Source organism: Phocoena sinus, chromosome 1 (genome assembly GCF_008692025.1).
Source record: "Phocoena sinus isolate mPhoSin1 chromosome 1, mPhoSin1.pri, whole genome shotgun sequence".
Lineage (NCBI taxonomy): Eukaryota > Metazoa > Chordata > Mammalia > Artiodactyla > Phocoenidae > Phocoena > Phocoena sinus.
Window position 1 is genome coordinate 12,517,585 of NC_045763.1, and position 13,221 is coordinate 12,530,805.

At 57.2% G+C, this 13,221-nt stretch overlaps 1 protein-coding gene across 7 annotated transcripts in view; it reads right to left on the reverse strand.

Moving 5' to 3' along the window:
- Window positions 1-13,221, reverse strand: part of ARHGEF19 (Rho guanine nucleotide exchange factor 19) — a 29,147-nt gene that overhangs the window by 3,220 nt on the left and 12,706 nt on the right. For 6 of the 7 annotated variants that reach the window (XM_032636270.1, XM_032636280.1, XM_032636288.1 and 3 more), the window contains 13 exons: window positions 6,723-7,166; window positions 6,019-6,303; window positions 5,736-5,844; window positions 5,584-5,660; window positions 5,004-5,266; window positions 4,023-4,183; window positions 3,766-3,918; window positions 3,409-3,538; window positions 3,189-3,263; window positions 2,925-3,014; window positions 2,588-2,748; window positions 493-651; window positions 95-174 (listed from right to left, as the gene is read on the reverse strand). In XM_032636270.1, the coding sequence (XP_032492161.1) occupies window positions 95-174; window positions 493-651; window positions 2,588-2,748; window positions 2,925-3,014; window positions 3,189-3,263; window positions 3,409-3,538; window positions 3,766-3,918; window positions 4,023-4,183; window positions 5,004-5,266; window positions 5,584-5,660; window positions 5,736-5,844; window positions 6,019-6,303; window positions 6,723-7,166 (2,187 nt within the window). Of the gene's footprint in view, window positions 1-94; window positions 175-492; window positions 652-2,587; window positions 2,749-2,924; window positions 3,015-3,188; window positions 3,264-3,408; window positions 3,539-3,765; window positions 3,919-4,022; window positions 4,184-5,003; window positions 5,267-5,583; window positions 5,661-5,735; window positions 5,845-6,018; window positions 6,304-6,722; window positions 7,167-11,343; window positions 12,214-13,221 lie in introns of those variants that run through there. The other variant, XM_032636322.1, reaches the window with a different exon arrangement.

The following is a 13,221-nucleotide window of genomic DNA, read 5'->3' on the forward strand; positions in this document are numbered from 1 at the left end:
CGACAGGACACCCGGGGCTGGAGGAAAGGGGAGAGCAATGAGGTACCCAGCCCAGGGAATGTGGCTCTAGTGGGGGTAGGGGGCAGGCTGTTACCTTCCCCCTCACTGATGACCTCCCTGTCCTCCTGGGGGGTAGAGGGGCACATGGCTGAGATCCACCGCTGCTTCTCGCTTCTAGGGAAAGGGGGGTTGAGTTGTCACAATATGCAGAGTGCAGTCTCCCAGGGCCAGGGTGGTGAAACCGGAGGTGGGAGAACTGGGTACGATGTCCAGACCTGGGACCCAGGATCAGGTCTTCTCTACCCCAGGGCCCACCCACGGCCCTGTTCCCAAGCCGGTGCCCACCCAGCTCTGAGCATAAGAACAGAACAGGTGCAGGACACCCTGGATGCCAGCTCTGCCCATGTCCAGCCTTACGCCACCATCCTGAAGCCAGAGATAAAGGCCTTGTGCCTGCCGGGGGGTCCCCTCCCCACACCCAAGCCCACTCACTCTGTCCGGGCCCTCAGCAGGAACTGGTGCTTCGTGTGCTGCCCATGGAGGAGTTGAAGGAGGAACACATGGCCAGGGACGCCCTGGAGCTTCAGGCTCAGGTCCTTTACCTGCAGCTCAGCCATCCTGGCATGTACAAAGACAGCGAATTTCCCCAGCCTGCAGGACCAGAGGAGGCGAGGTCAGCCTGGCCCCCACCCTCAGGACGAGGTGAGTTCTGATGGCAAGAGAGGAGAAGGGGTCACCTGTCCCTCTAGGACCCTCCTCAAAGAAACTTGGCTGCACAGGGCACCGCTGCCCTGGCAGCCAGCAAAGTCCCTAAAAGGAACGGGGGCTCCATTCGTGCTGGCTCACTGACAGAGGTGGAAGGTGATGGAGACCAGTCCCTGGCCCCCAGGCACACTTTCCACTTCTCTCTGAACCTCTTCCTGGAGGCTCTGCTCCAAAGAACCAACTGGGCAGCTCCCATGATGAGATCTATGGACTGTTTTCGTGTCTGACTCTCTAACTGGTAGAGAAGCTGAACTTTGTCTCGTTTGCCGCTGTATCCCAGCACCCAACACTGCCAGGCCCACTGTTTGGGCCTGATAAACCCTTGTGGGAAGGATGCGTGGGTGGGTGGGTCAAGGATGTTCCATAAATTCCTTCATCTCAACCCATCTAAACAAAACCAGTATCTCCTACCCCAAACCAGGTCCCTTCACTGTTCCCCATTCCAGTGAAAGACGCCACCAAGTTGCCCAAAAGGAGACTCAGTCCTCATTCTCACCTCTTTCCTCCCTCTCCCCCGACACCCAACCAGTAGCTGTGTCCTATCTGTCTATCTCCTTATTGTCCCCAGAATCCAGTTATCCCCAAGCCCATTACCACTTCTGGAGCATCTACTCTCATTTGGGCAGTTACAAGAGCTTCTGCTCTCTGCCCTTCCAGCCCATTCTCCAAATTGGCCAGGAGTAAATATCACGCCTCTGCTTAACTCCCCATGTTCCCTACTGCCTTCAGAAAGTCTAGCCTCCCTGCCATGACTTTCAACATCCCAACTTCCTTCTCCTGCCCTTCCCCTCTATAAATCCAGCCATACTAGGCTTCATCGTCTCCCAAACATACTCTGCTCTTGTACCCTTCTGTGACTTGGCTATATCCCCCCAAATTCCTCTACCTGAAAAACTCCTACTTATCCTTCAAAACCCAACTCAGATGTTCCTTCCTCTGTGAAACTTTACTGATTCTCACCCCACACCAGGGGATACTACAGTATACTACCCCCTTCCATCAAAACCCTGAACAGGTGGTTATCAGGATGTATTTTCACTGGTCTGAGAGCTCCTACACACTTTGGAGGGCCCAGTATAGAATAGGGATTCAGTGATGCTTCATTGAATGAATGAGTAAATCAGCAATGAACTCTTTTCATGGCATAGGATGTCCATCCTTTTCATGGCATAAGATGTCCCATCCAGCCTTAAGGCTTACTTCATTCCAGAAGTCTCTCCCTCATCCCAAACTTATAATAATCAAGGCTAATACTGAGTGAATGTTCATTATGTAGCAGGCACTCTGCTAAACTCTTCACATATTATCACATTGAATCTCCCTTCTATTTTACATATGGAAGACAGGATAGTACAATAGTTAAGAGCCTGCGATCTGGCATCAGACAGACCTGGCCTCCTCCTGGCTCCTGCACTTACTAGCTCCATGATCTTGAGAAAAACAAGGGAGACTACTTCTCAGGAAGATGACTAGAGGATTAAAGGGAACAATCCACATAGCATGCCTGGAACAGAATACACGCTCAGTAAATGTTGATTATTATCATTATGACTCATGGGAGACTGGGACTCTAGGGTTGTGCTTTTAATCTCTGCTCCAATTAGCTTAAGCTCAGAGCAGCTTCAAAGTTCTTGGCACACAGTTCAGCCCTTGATTCTCAGGTCCAGAAGACGGACTTGCCCTAGCTCTGCCTTTCCTAGGGGAACCTCCAAGGCTCAGGGAGCCCTGGGAGCACAGCCTGTCAGATGGACTGACTGTGAGCCCATTGGCGGGGAAGAAGAGAGCTCCACGCTCATCTACACCCACCCCCGCCCCGACTCACTCCTTCCTCCGGGAGAGCAGCAGGCAGTCGTTGAAGAGGTGCAGGTAGACCGCCTTGCTGGATAGCTTCAGCTTGGCAGGGGGTGCTGCGGGCAGCGGGGCCAGCTCCACCAGCTCCCCGTGCCGAACCAGCCAGCGGGCCTGCGAGATCAGCGGGAAGATCTGGGAGGATAGAGGAGGCAAGCGGGAGCCCAGGTCAGGCCGGGGGCGGCGGGGCAGAGAGCACAGGGCAAGGGATGGGAGGGCTGGACAGTGATGAACTGGCTTGCAGCCCCCAGGGAAGGAGGAGACAGGGCTGCCCCTTCGCGTGCCCCATCCTATCGGCTGAGGTCACGCACCTTGCCCTCAAAGTGGATCTTCTTGCTCAGATGGATGAGCTCCTCCGTCCTCTTCATGGACTGCACACTGGCATTGCACTCTTGCACCAGCTGGGGAGACCAGAGGTGGGTCACCTGCAGCGCCCCCTACCCCGGCTCCCAGAGCCCAGCCTCAGGCTCCCACCTGGGGACCAGAGACTCTGAAGGCTGGGGCTCCTTTAGAGGCACACAGGGATTCCGGGGAGGCCCTTGGAAGCCAGACATCCCCCGCCCTGCCGAGCTCACCTCCTTGAGTGCATTGAAGGCCTTGGTGGCCATGTCTTCGTCTTCTGAACCCTGTGCTGTCCGTTTCAGGATGTTCTGGAGGGCGGGGTCAGCACAGTGAGGCAGGCTGTGACCTCTCCCAGTGACCCTGCCCAGCTGTGGGGGCCCGGAAGGGGCTGCGGAGGGCACAGCAGCATCTCCCCCACCCAGCCCTCCCCACAGCCTGGTGCCCTCTAGGTACCTCCACCAGCATCTTGAGGCGGGTGATCCTCTGAAACGGCAGGATGAGGAAGGAGGTGAGGGGCAGACGCTGGCACACGGGAGACTCCTCCAGGCGAGCCAGGATGCTGGGGAACTTGGGGTTCTCCAGGCTGGAAAATGGGGAGAGGGGAGGGTCTGCGATCACAGGTGACCCTGAACTCCTGGATCCAGGACTCCAGCCACCCCATCTGTCCTTGAGGTGCGTTCTCAGGAGAGAGCCCTTCTCAGGTACCCCTCCCCTCCCAGGTCACCCTCCCTCACCCAGTCCTCTGCGCCTACTGCTGCCTGAGACTCCCCTATCCTCCCCCACCTCCCCTTTCAGAGCCCCCAGCCCTACAGCAGCCGCTGGTAGGTGCGCTCCTGATAGGCCTGGTTGGTGACATAGGGCAGGTAGACGCGGCGGAAGGCCGGACAGTGGTGCAACACAATATCGCACACGCTGAAGCGCAGGACATCGGCCTCCAACCGCTGCTCCAGGTCCTGTAGGAACCTGAAAGGTCAGAGAGGGGTCAGGGCCAGCACCAGGATGAGACCCCAGATATGGGAGCCCAGGCTCGGTCCCTGACTCCCGGCGAGGCCAGACCAGTCCCTCACCTCTCGCTGGTGCTCTTGACCTCGGGCAGTTTGGAGAACAGCCACTGCTTGTCCTGCACCCCCAGACACTCACTCAGCTCGGCCGAGCCTAAGAAGTGGCCCACGGCCACCGACAGGCTGTGGATGTATGAGGCCTCGGACGTAATCAGCTCAAATTTGGCCTGAGTGAGGGCGGACGCAGGATTGAAAAGGCGGAACCAGCCCACGCTGAATGCGACCGTTTCGCCCACCACGCACACCCCAAGTCCTGGACACCACCTCCTTAGACGTAGCTGCACTCGCGTGTCGCCTCCCCTTCTCTAGCCTCACCCAGGATCTGGCGCCAGATGGGGTTCGGAGACACGCCTCCTGCTTCTTGCGATTGTCCAAACCCTACTGCAGCCCTGGTTTGCGCCCCTAGCTCCGCCCATCCAGCCGGGCCCTAGTCTTCTGATGGCCCTGCCCCTCCCTGGTGCGCCCTCCCATTAGCCCCGCCCTCCCGCCGACCCCGCCCCTGCTCTTCTCGCTAGGTCCTGCGCGCACCTTGCGTTTTGCGCTCTGCATGGCTCCCCCATCCCAGTCCCCGCTTTCAGTGTTCTCTGTCATAAGGCCCAGCCAGATTCCGCCCTTCCTCTGGCCCTGCCCTATCCTAGGCCTTGCCCCGTTGACACCGCCCCTCCATCGAGCTTCCCCACTCGTCTTTGACTCCAGGGCTCCTGCGTCCTCGCTTGCATCCAGCCTCACCTTGTCGTGTTCTAGACCCATCTTCCCCATTGACAGCCCCTCTTTTGTGGCCCCTCTTTCCCCGCTGGATCCCATGCCCACCTCCTGCAGTTTGTAGTCCCGCTGGCCGGGTACCCCTGCGGCCCGCGTCGCCGCAGAGTCCGCGGACCACCTACTCCTGACCCCGCCCCTTATGTTGCCCCGGCCTCTTTGGGCCCCAGGACCGCCTCCCACGGCTGGCAGTCCCGCCGGCCCCGCCCGCCGGGTCCCGGCGCCCACCTCCTGCAGTTTACAGTCGCGCAGGCTCAGAGTAGCCAGGACGCCGCTGCCGCGCACGTCGGGGATGTCTTGCCACAGCGAGAAGGTGGAGCCTCGCGCCGAGCGCTGCGCCCGGAAGGAGCTGCTCGGGGAGAGGTTGGCGCGCGGCGGCCCGGGCCCCTCCTCCGCGCCCTCGGCCTCGTCCCCCGGACCCTCCTCCTCGCGCTGCTGCCGCCGCAGTTCGCGGGCGCTGGCCACGTCGCTATATTCCTGGTAGAGGACCGCTGGGCGGGGAGAGGGGCGGGGGAGGGCCGTGGGGCGCCCGCCAGCCCTGCCCGGCTCTTCCCAGGCTCCCCCGAGGGCCCGCCTCGCTTAACCAGCCTTTCCGATGGTTCGGATAGCGGGACTCAGTGAATTCATTAATTCACTCACTCATTCCACGAACACTACTTGAGCACCAATTGCGTGCTAGCCCCTGTGCTGGATACTGAGAGTTCAATTCTCTCCCTCTCACAAGAGCCCTACCTCTCAACTCTCCAAACCCCAGTTTCCCAGTACACCAAAGCCCCCAGACCCTTCCTCGGTGACCCCTCCCACGTACAGTTAAGGAGGAACCGTGACTGGCGCCGCTCGCTGGCGCTTCTGGAACCCGGAGCCGGCTCTTCCTGCGCATCTAGCCTAAGAAAGGGAGTGTCAGGGCCCTTCTTCACCTGTACCCCGCCTCGGACCCAAGGCCGCAGTGGGAGGTGGTACCTGGGCTCGGGCCAGCTGCCGTGGCCCCCGCTCAGGTCAACAAGAGCCGGCATCGCCATAGCGTCCACCCGCATCTCTACAGTGCGCGACTCTCTTCCAGACGCTTTCCCTGGAGGGGGCAAGAGCTGAGGGAGGGTGGCCCCAAGAATGGCGCTGGGCACCGGGGCACCACCACACTCCAGTTGACCAGGCCCCAGTCTCAGGTATCCAGTGAGCGTGAGCTGTGCCCCACCCCACGTCTGGCTCTTGGGCTGTTCTTAGGGCCCAGGGGAGGAGGCTGTACCTTCCCGGGCAGCAGCTCCAGGGCCTGACCCTGGGGTCAGTGCCCTGGCTGCCGAATTCCGTCCCAGGCGCAGGGAAGAGTGCAACCGGGTCATCAGCTCAGAGGCTGAGAAGCGCCTCCGCTCAGGCCCCTCGAGGCCCACTCGGGTGGGCCCAGGCAGCTCCAGCGGCCTAGGCTCTGCTGTGCTCAGGGCCTGTTCTGTCGCCTGGCTTGGCTCTAGGAAGACAGCATGGGCCTCAGGGCTGCCAAGGGCCTCTTCTTGCTGGTACACCCGCATCTTGCGCCCTGCAGGGGGAGGTGGGGTGAGAGAGAATAGGCTGGCATCCACTGGGGTCTCTCCTCTCCTCCCTGCCACCGCTCTGTGGCCCTGAGCATCAGCGGGATGTGCCTATGAGAAAGGCCAATGTTTTTGCCGGGTACTTTCCCCAGGGTAATGGGATCAACGAGGGGCAGAGAGGAAGCAAAGTGCCTGACTGCAGTCGGCAACGGGTGGGCAAAGGACCAGGGAGGCCAGGCCAGCCACTCACTGTGTAGCCTCAGACAAGTCACTTGCCTCCCCTGAGCCCCAGTTCCCTTATCACTAAAATCTATCACTTGTCCCACCTATTTGGGGAATTTGGGGGCTTACGGGTCCTAAAGGAGCCACCCAACCTCTTCCCCGTCCTCCCCACCAGGCCACCACCCCCCCACCCTGAGTGACTCACAGGCTGACTTCTTCTCCGAGCCGTGGCTGGCCCGGCGCTGTGGCTGTAGGTGCTGGGAACTCCAGGGTCCCTCCAGAGCTGGGGACTGGGCACTAGGACAGTGTGGCCAGCTGCCAGCCCTGCTGGGCCGCATTCCCCCACCGGTAGAGATCTCGGTGTCTGGGCCTCCTGGGGATGGTGGCCATAGCAGCCCTTGGAGAGGAGCAGGGGTCCCCAGAGACCAGCGGCTGCCAGGTGCCTGCAGCTCCTCTGGAGCGACGGGGAAGAGATCCAGACACACAGGGCTCGGGGGCTGCAGGGTGGGCAACTCCGCAAAGGACAGACTCTCCTGCTGGCACACAGCTACTGGGCAGTGGGCAGTGCCAGGTGGCCCAGCCAGATGGGACTGGAGGGCGGGAGGTGGCCCACAGTCCATTCCTCCTTTGCTCTGCCACCCACCTGGGCCTGCAGGGGAGAAGGCATCAGAGCGAGACACAGGACAGCAGGGCTGGCCAGTAAGCACCATGTCCTGGAGACCTGGACAAAGCCTTGTGTACACACATCTGTACAAGCACACACACACCTTATTATATAGTAATAGCTAATGCTTACTTGGCACGTACTGAATGACAGGCCAAGTACTTTACACATCTTATTTCATTTAATCCTCACAACAACCCCGAGTTGATACTATTATTAGCCCCTTTTTATAGGTGACGGAAGTGAGGCACAGAAGTTGTTATTTGGTAAATAATGGAGCCAGGATTCAAACCCAGGCAGTCTAGCTTCTGAGTCTGTGCTTTTAAGCACCTTGCACATTTCCTAACTTTCATTGACATGCAATCAGACATACAGATACACACATTGTCACACAAACCCATGTCTGTTCCATGTACATCCACACACGTTTTCTTCCAAGTGTACACATTGACATACATACTTTCACAGATATACTCAGACATTTCTAATTCGCAGGCTCACACATTCACACACATTTTTATACAAGTACATATATTCACTCAGACTTTCACAAACACATGATGACCCATCAGATATTTCCATATCCACTCAAGTTTTCTCACACTCCTGTTCCATTCACACTCACACACCATGATGCAGATACAAACACACAGGCCCAGAAATCCTTGCTTTGGTGTTACCCAACCTCCCCTCCCGTGCCCAGAGTTGTAGCCTTTAGCGCTGAGTGGTGCCCACACCCATGCCAAGCTGGCTGGGAGGGTCACACACTGGCAGGCGGGCCACCACGCAGATCAGACTGGGCCCTCCCAAGAGACGGGCAGGGAAGTGCCCCAGCCCCTCAGCTTGGGGTGAGGGAGGGGTTCTTCCCTACCCCAGCTCCCCGCCCCAGGATCGGGCCAGGCTGAATGGGTCCTCTCTGGGCAGGACGTCATCCCGAGGGAGGCTGCCGGAGCCTCAGGACAGGTCTACTGATCAAGGGGTCTGAGCCCCCCAGCCCTTGCCCCGTGGCCCTTTGCTGGCTGCCCTCCTGCAGCCCCTCACCTCTCCAGCCAAGGCCCACTGCTGATGTCGCTCGGTTGCTCCGGCAGGGGAAGCCCTCTCTCTGCCCAGCTGGCTGGGGGAGATCCCACCCAGACAGAGAGTTTGATTCATCAAACCCTGTGGTAAGGCAAGCGGGTAGGGAGGGAGGGAACAGGCAGCGGGCTGGGCGGGGGCCTACCCTAGCCTGGCCTCGCTGTGGGCAGGCTGGGCAGCGAGGACCCCCCAGAGGCCCCTTCAGGCCAAAGGGGCAGTGCCCAGCCTCGCAGGGCCAGGAGACCCAGGAGACAGAGACTGAGAGACCGAGGGACTGAGACCTGGAAAACTGAGACCCTTTAGACAGCAACCCAGAAACCAAGACCCCAAAGCACTCAAAACCAGAAAACCACAGACGCTGAGACATTCAGGGACCCAGAGATGGAGACACAGAGACAGAGACACTGAAAATTTCAGACAGACCAGATATTCAGAGACAGATGTGAAGCCCGGAAAAACTCGGGGAGACACATGGGCAAATGTTTCATGCCCCGCAGGATTGCCAGTCTCGTGCGGAAGCCAGAAATGAAAACAGTTACAATCCAGGTTGGCAAGAGCCAACCCAGAGGAACCGTCAGATTAGGGTGCTGGGCTCTGCTCAACCCGGGCATTCCAGGAAGGCATCCTGGAGGAAGTGAGAGTGAACTGTTCTGGCTGAAATACCCAAGGACCCAGGTCCACAGAGATAGGGAGAAAGCCTCGGCATGAGAGAAACAGTGACAGTGTCAGTGACCCTGGGAGAGAGGGAAAGAGGGGAGGACCCAGTGGAGGACAGCTGGATCTGTGACTGGGTCCCACTCTCTGCAGTCCCTCAACCTGCTTCCCCCTGCTTTCTCATCCCCTGCCTGGAGTACAGGTAGGGTGGCTGCTCCTGAGGGACAGTTACTCCTCCAGACCCTCCCCACAGGGAGCAAGTCTCTTCTTATCTGGTAAATGGGACAGTCATGCTTCAAAACGCAAATAGGAGAATTAAGAATAATGCAGGGGGCGCTTCCCTGGTGGTGCAGTGGTTGAGAGTCTGCCTGCCAATGCGGGGGACACAGGTTCATGCCCCGGTCCAGGAAGATCCCACATGCCGCGGAGCGGCTGGGCCCGTGAGCCATGGCCGCTGAGCCTGCGCATCCGGAGCCTGTGCTCCGCAACTGGAGAGGCCACAACAGTGAGAGGCCCGCGTACCGCAAAAAAAAAAAAAAAAAAAGAATAATGCAGGGGTACTTCCCTGGCAGTCCAATGGTTAAGACTCCTCGCTCCCAATGCAGGGGGGCACAGGTTCAATCCCTGGTCGGGGAACTAAGATCCCGCATGCCTCACGGCACAGCAAAAAAAAAAAAAAAAAAAGAATAATGCATATGAAGCACCTATCACATAGTGGGAGCTTTGCAGTTGATAGTCATTATTCTGAGTGTTATTAGTCTTTCTCTAGTCAGATGGATGGCTTCAGCCATCACAGAATTAGGGGAACTGAGGCAGTGAGGGTGAGACACACCCTATTTTGTAGGAGCATGTGGCAGAAGGCACAGGGGACCACTGCCCACCAGACAGGTCCCTTTCTCTGCTGGAATCAGAAGTCCTTAACACAGAAGTCCCACTTGCTTCTGTGGGTACACATGTGCGAGAATATGCACTCTGCTCCCTTGTATTCTGGGTGATTCTCTCCACTTGGGTTCTGGAAGCCCCTAGAGGGCAGGGAGGAACCCCCTGCCCTTGTCAGTTGCAGGGATAAATGAGCAAAACATGGAACCCTTGGGGCACGAGCACCCCCAATTTTTTTTTTTTTTTTCCAGTACGCGGGCCTCTCACTGTTGTGGCCTCTCCCGTTGCGGAGCACAGGCTCCGGACGCGCAGGCTCAGCGGCCATGGCTCACGGGCCCAGCCGCTCTATGGCATGTGGGATCCTCCCGGACCGGGGCACGAACCCGCGTCCCCTGCATCGGCAGGCGGACTCTCAACCACTGCGCCACCAGGGAAACCCGCACCCCCAATTTTTTTAAAAATTTCTTTTTTTGGCCATGCCACGTGGCATGCGAGATCTTGGTTCCCTGACCAGGGATCGAACCTGTGCCCCCTGCCGTGGAAGCTCAGAGTCCTAACCACTGGACCACCAGGGGATTCCAAGGAGCACTCCCTATTAAAGCCTCAGAGGAGAAGGCTGGGTAAATGGAGGGGGGCGTGTAAGGCTTCCTCAGGGGCCACAAGGCTGGAGGCAGGTCCCTAGGGAGGAAGTCAGGAGTGGGTCAGCCTCCACCTCCGTCCAGGCCAAGGGACAATGAGAATGACCCATCTAGCCAGGATGCCAGCCCTGTGGCCTTCCATGGATGTTGTCCACTCGGCCTCAATGCTGGGGACCAAGGAGGGGCAGAACTATGTCCATAGTGTTTATAGCTTATCTCTGCTAGAAGAAAAAAAAACCTCAGGAAGAGACTGGCCCCAGGTAACAGAGGGCCATTACCTGCCCAAGACATTGTCACAGGATACTCTAGTGCCCACTAGGCAAGGGTCATTCTGGAACCCACAGGGGAAAACCCCTGCCAGCGTTCAAGGCCCTGCATTGACACTGGCCTTAGGCAAATCATAGCCTGGGCCTGGGCCTGAGTGTGCCCATCTGTAGAGCAGCCCCTAGGGCCCCTCTCAGCCACCCCATCTAGGAAACTTTGGTCATTGTGAGTATCTCTGCAGGCTGAGAAGGGTGGGCAGGGCCAGAAAGGGTCCTATCCAGTGGGCACTGCTAATCACATGGACAATGGGCCCACTTGGTAAGGCTGGCAGGGAAGGTCCCTGGACACTACTATGGTCCGGAGAAAGCATCTCTGACCTCCTGTGTCCAGCTTTTCCCTTCCCCCTCCCTGGTGCCCCCTGCCCTGCTGCCTGAGGAGTAGGGCCCTGCCAGGGCCCCTCTTCTCCTTAAGGAACAAGGCCAAGTGGGAGGTCATGACTGGAAAGGGAATCCAGGCCAAGCAGGCTGTGGAGCCCCAAGAGGCCTTAAGTGTGTGGGAGCCAGGATCAGAGGCCAGGCAGGCTGCACAAAGGACTCACTTGGGAAGACTGGCGGGAGGAGGATGGGGTTGCTGGCAGCCAGGTGGGGCCCTACCTCAGCCAGGGAGCTCCGTCCAGCCTCCAGCACGGTCCAGGGCTCCAGGACACCCTGGGAGCTCTGGGGATGCAGCCGGGTCCTCAGGGGGCGATGTCAGCATGGCCCCTGAGCCAGGCAATGCAAGCTCCCGGGTATTGTGTGGGGCAGGGAGAAGGGGAGGCAAGGGCGGAGGGAACCTCACGGGCGGGCAGGCGGCTGTCTCAACGTGCCTGCTCCCCGCCCCCCTTTCCCAGAACCGGTTTGGCCAGTCTGAGGTACAAGAGGGGGGCTGGAACAATGGGAGTCCTATGCCCAGGAGAGACTCTGAAGGACCCCAGACCGACATCCTAAAGATGGGGGAGGCACTGCTTTTCCTCCCAGGGGACAGACAGGTCACCCCTCTTCTGGAGCTTCCCAAATGTGAGATGTGCTCGGGGGGCTTCTTGGGGCTGGGGAGCATCCTGGGAGTTTTGCAGAGAAACTCCCAAGCCTTGGTCTCCTCAGGGATCCTGAGAACTCTGCAGTGTGTTGATCCTCTCTGAGCCTGCTACAGCATCTATAAAGGGATCACTCATCTCTATGGTTGGGAGACGGAAATCGTGAAAGCCAGTGACGTGACACACCTGGCACCATCCTGGCCATCCTCCCAGCATCGCAGCTCCTCATGAATGATCTATCCTCCCCTGCTACCTGTAATGACCCACCCTCACCATCTCCAACAGCCTCCTCCACCAGACTTCCCAGACTCTAGTCCACACTGAATGAGCCCTCAAAAAACCAATTCAATGTCCCGAATGGATAAAGAAAATGTGGCACATATATACAATGGAATATTACTCAGCCATAAAAAGAAACGAAATTGAGTTATTTGTAGTGAGGTGGATGGACTTAGAGTCTGTCATACAGAGTGAAGTAAGTCAGAAAGAGAAAAATAAATACCGTATGCTAACACATATATATGGAATCTTAAAAAAAAAAAAAAAGAGGTTCTGAAAAACCTAGGGGCAGGTCAGGAATAAAGACACAGATGTAGAGAATGGACTTGAGGACACGGGAAGGGGGAAGGGTAAACTGGGACGAAGTGAGAGCGGCATGGACATATATACACTACCAAATGTAAAATTGCTAGTGGGAAGCAGCCGCATAGCACAGGGAGATCAGCTCTGTGCTTTGTGACCACTTAGAGGGGTGGGATAGGGAGGGTGGGAGGGAGACGCAAGAGGGCGGGGATAGGGGAATATATGTATACATATAGCTGATTCACTTTGTGATACAGCAGAAACTAATACACCATTGTAATGCAATTATACTCCAATAAAGATGTTAAAAAAAAAATTCAAATAGCCCAGTGGTATGCAATCTTCGCATGCCTTCTTTTTTTTTTTGGCCACGCGGTGAGGCTTGTGGAATCTTAGTTCCCCCACCAGCAATCGAACCCCCCCGCACTGGCAGTGAAAGCTGCCGGAGTCCTAATGGACCACAGGGAATCCCCTTCGCATGCCATTTATTTGAGCAATTGGTAATTGCCAGACACTTAATATGAAGATGTATACAAATACTAATACTCACGTTGCTTAACTATTGTACACTCACTGTGTGCCAGGCACTGTTCTGAGCACTTCACATAAACAATCATTTAATATCCACCACAACCCAGATAGATAGTTACTGCTCCTACTTACCAGATGAGGACATGAGACTTGTACACGTTAAGTACATTATCCCATTTAAATCTCTCATCAGTTCTATGAAGTCCCTATCTTACAAATGATGAAATTGAACTTGCCCAAGGTCACACAGCAAATAAAAGTCAGAATTCATATTCAGACCCAGGTCTGTGACTCCACCACCAATCTGTGCCCTTAACTACTGCCCAGTACTGCCTCACCAGGCTTT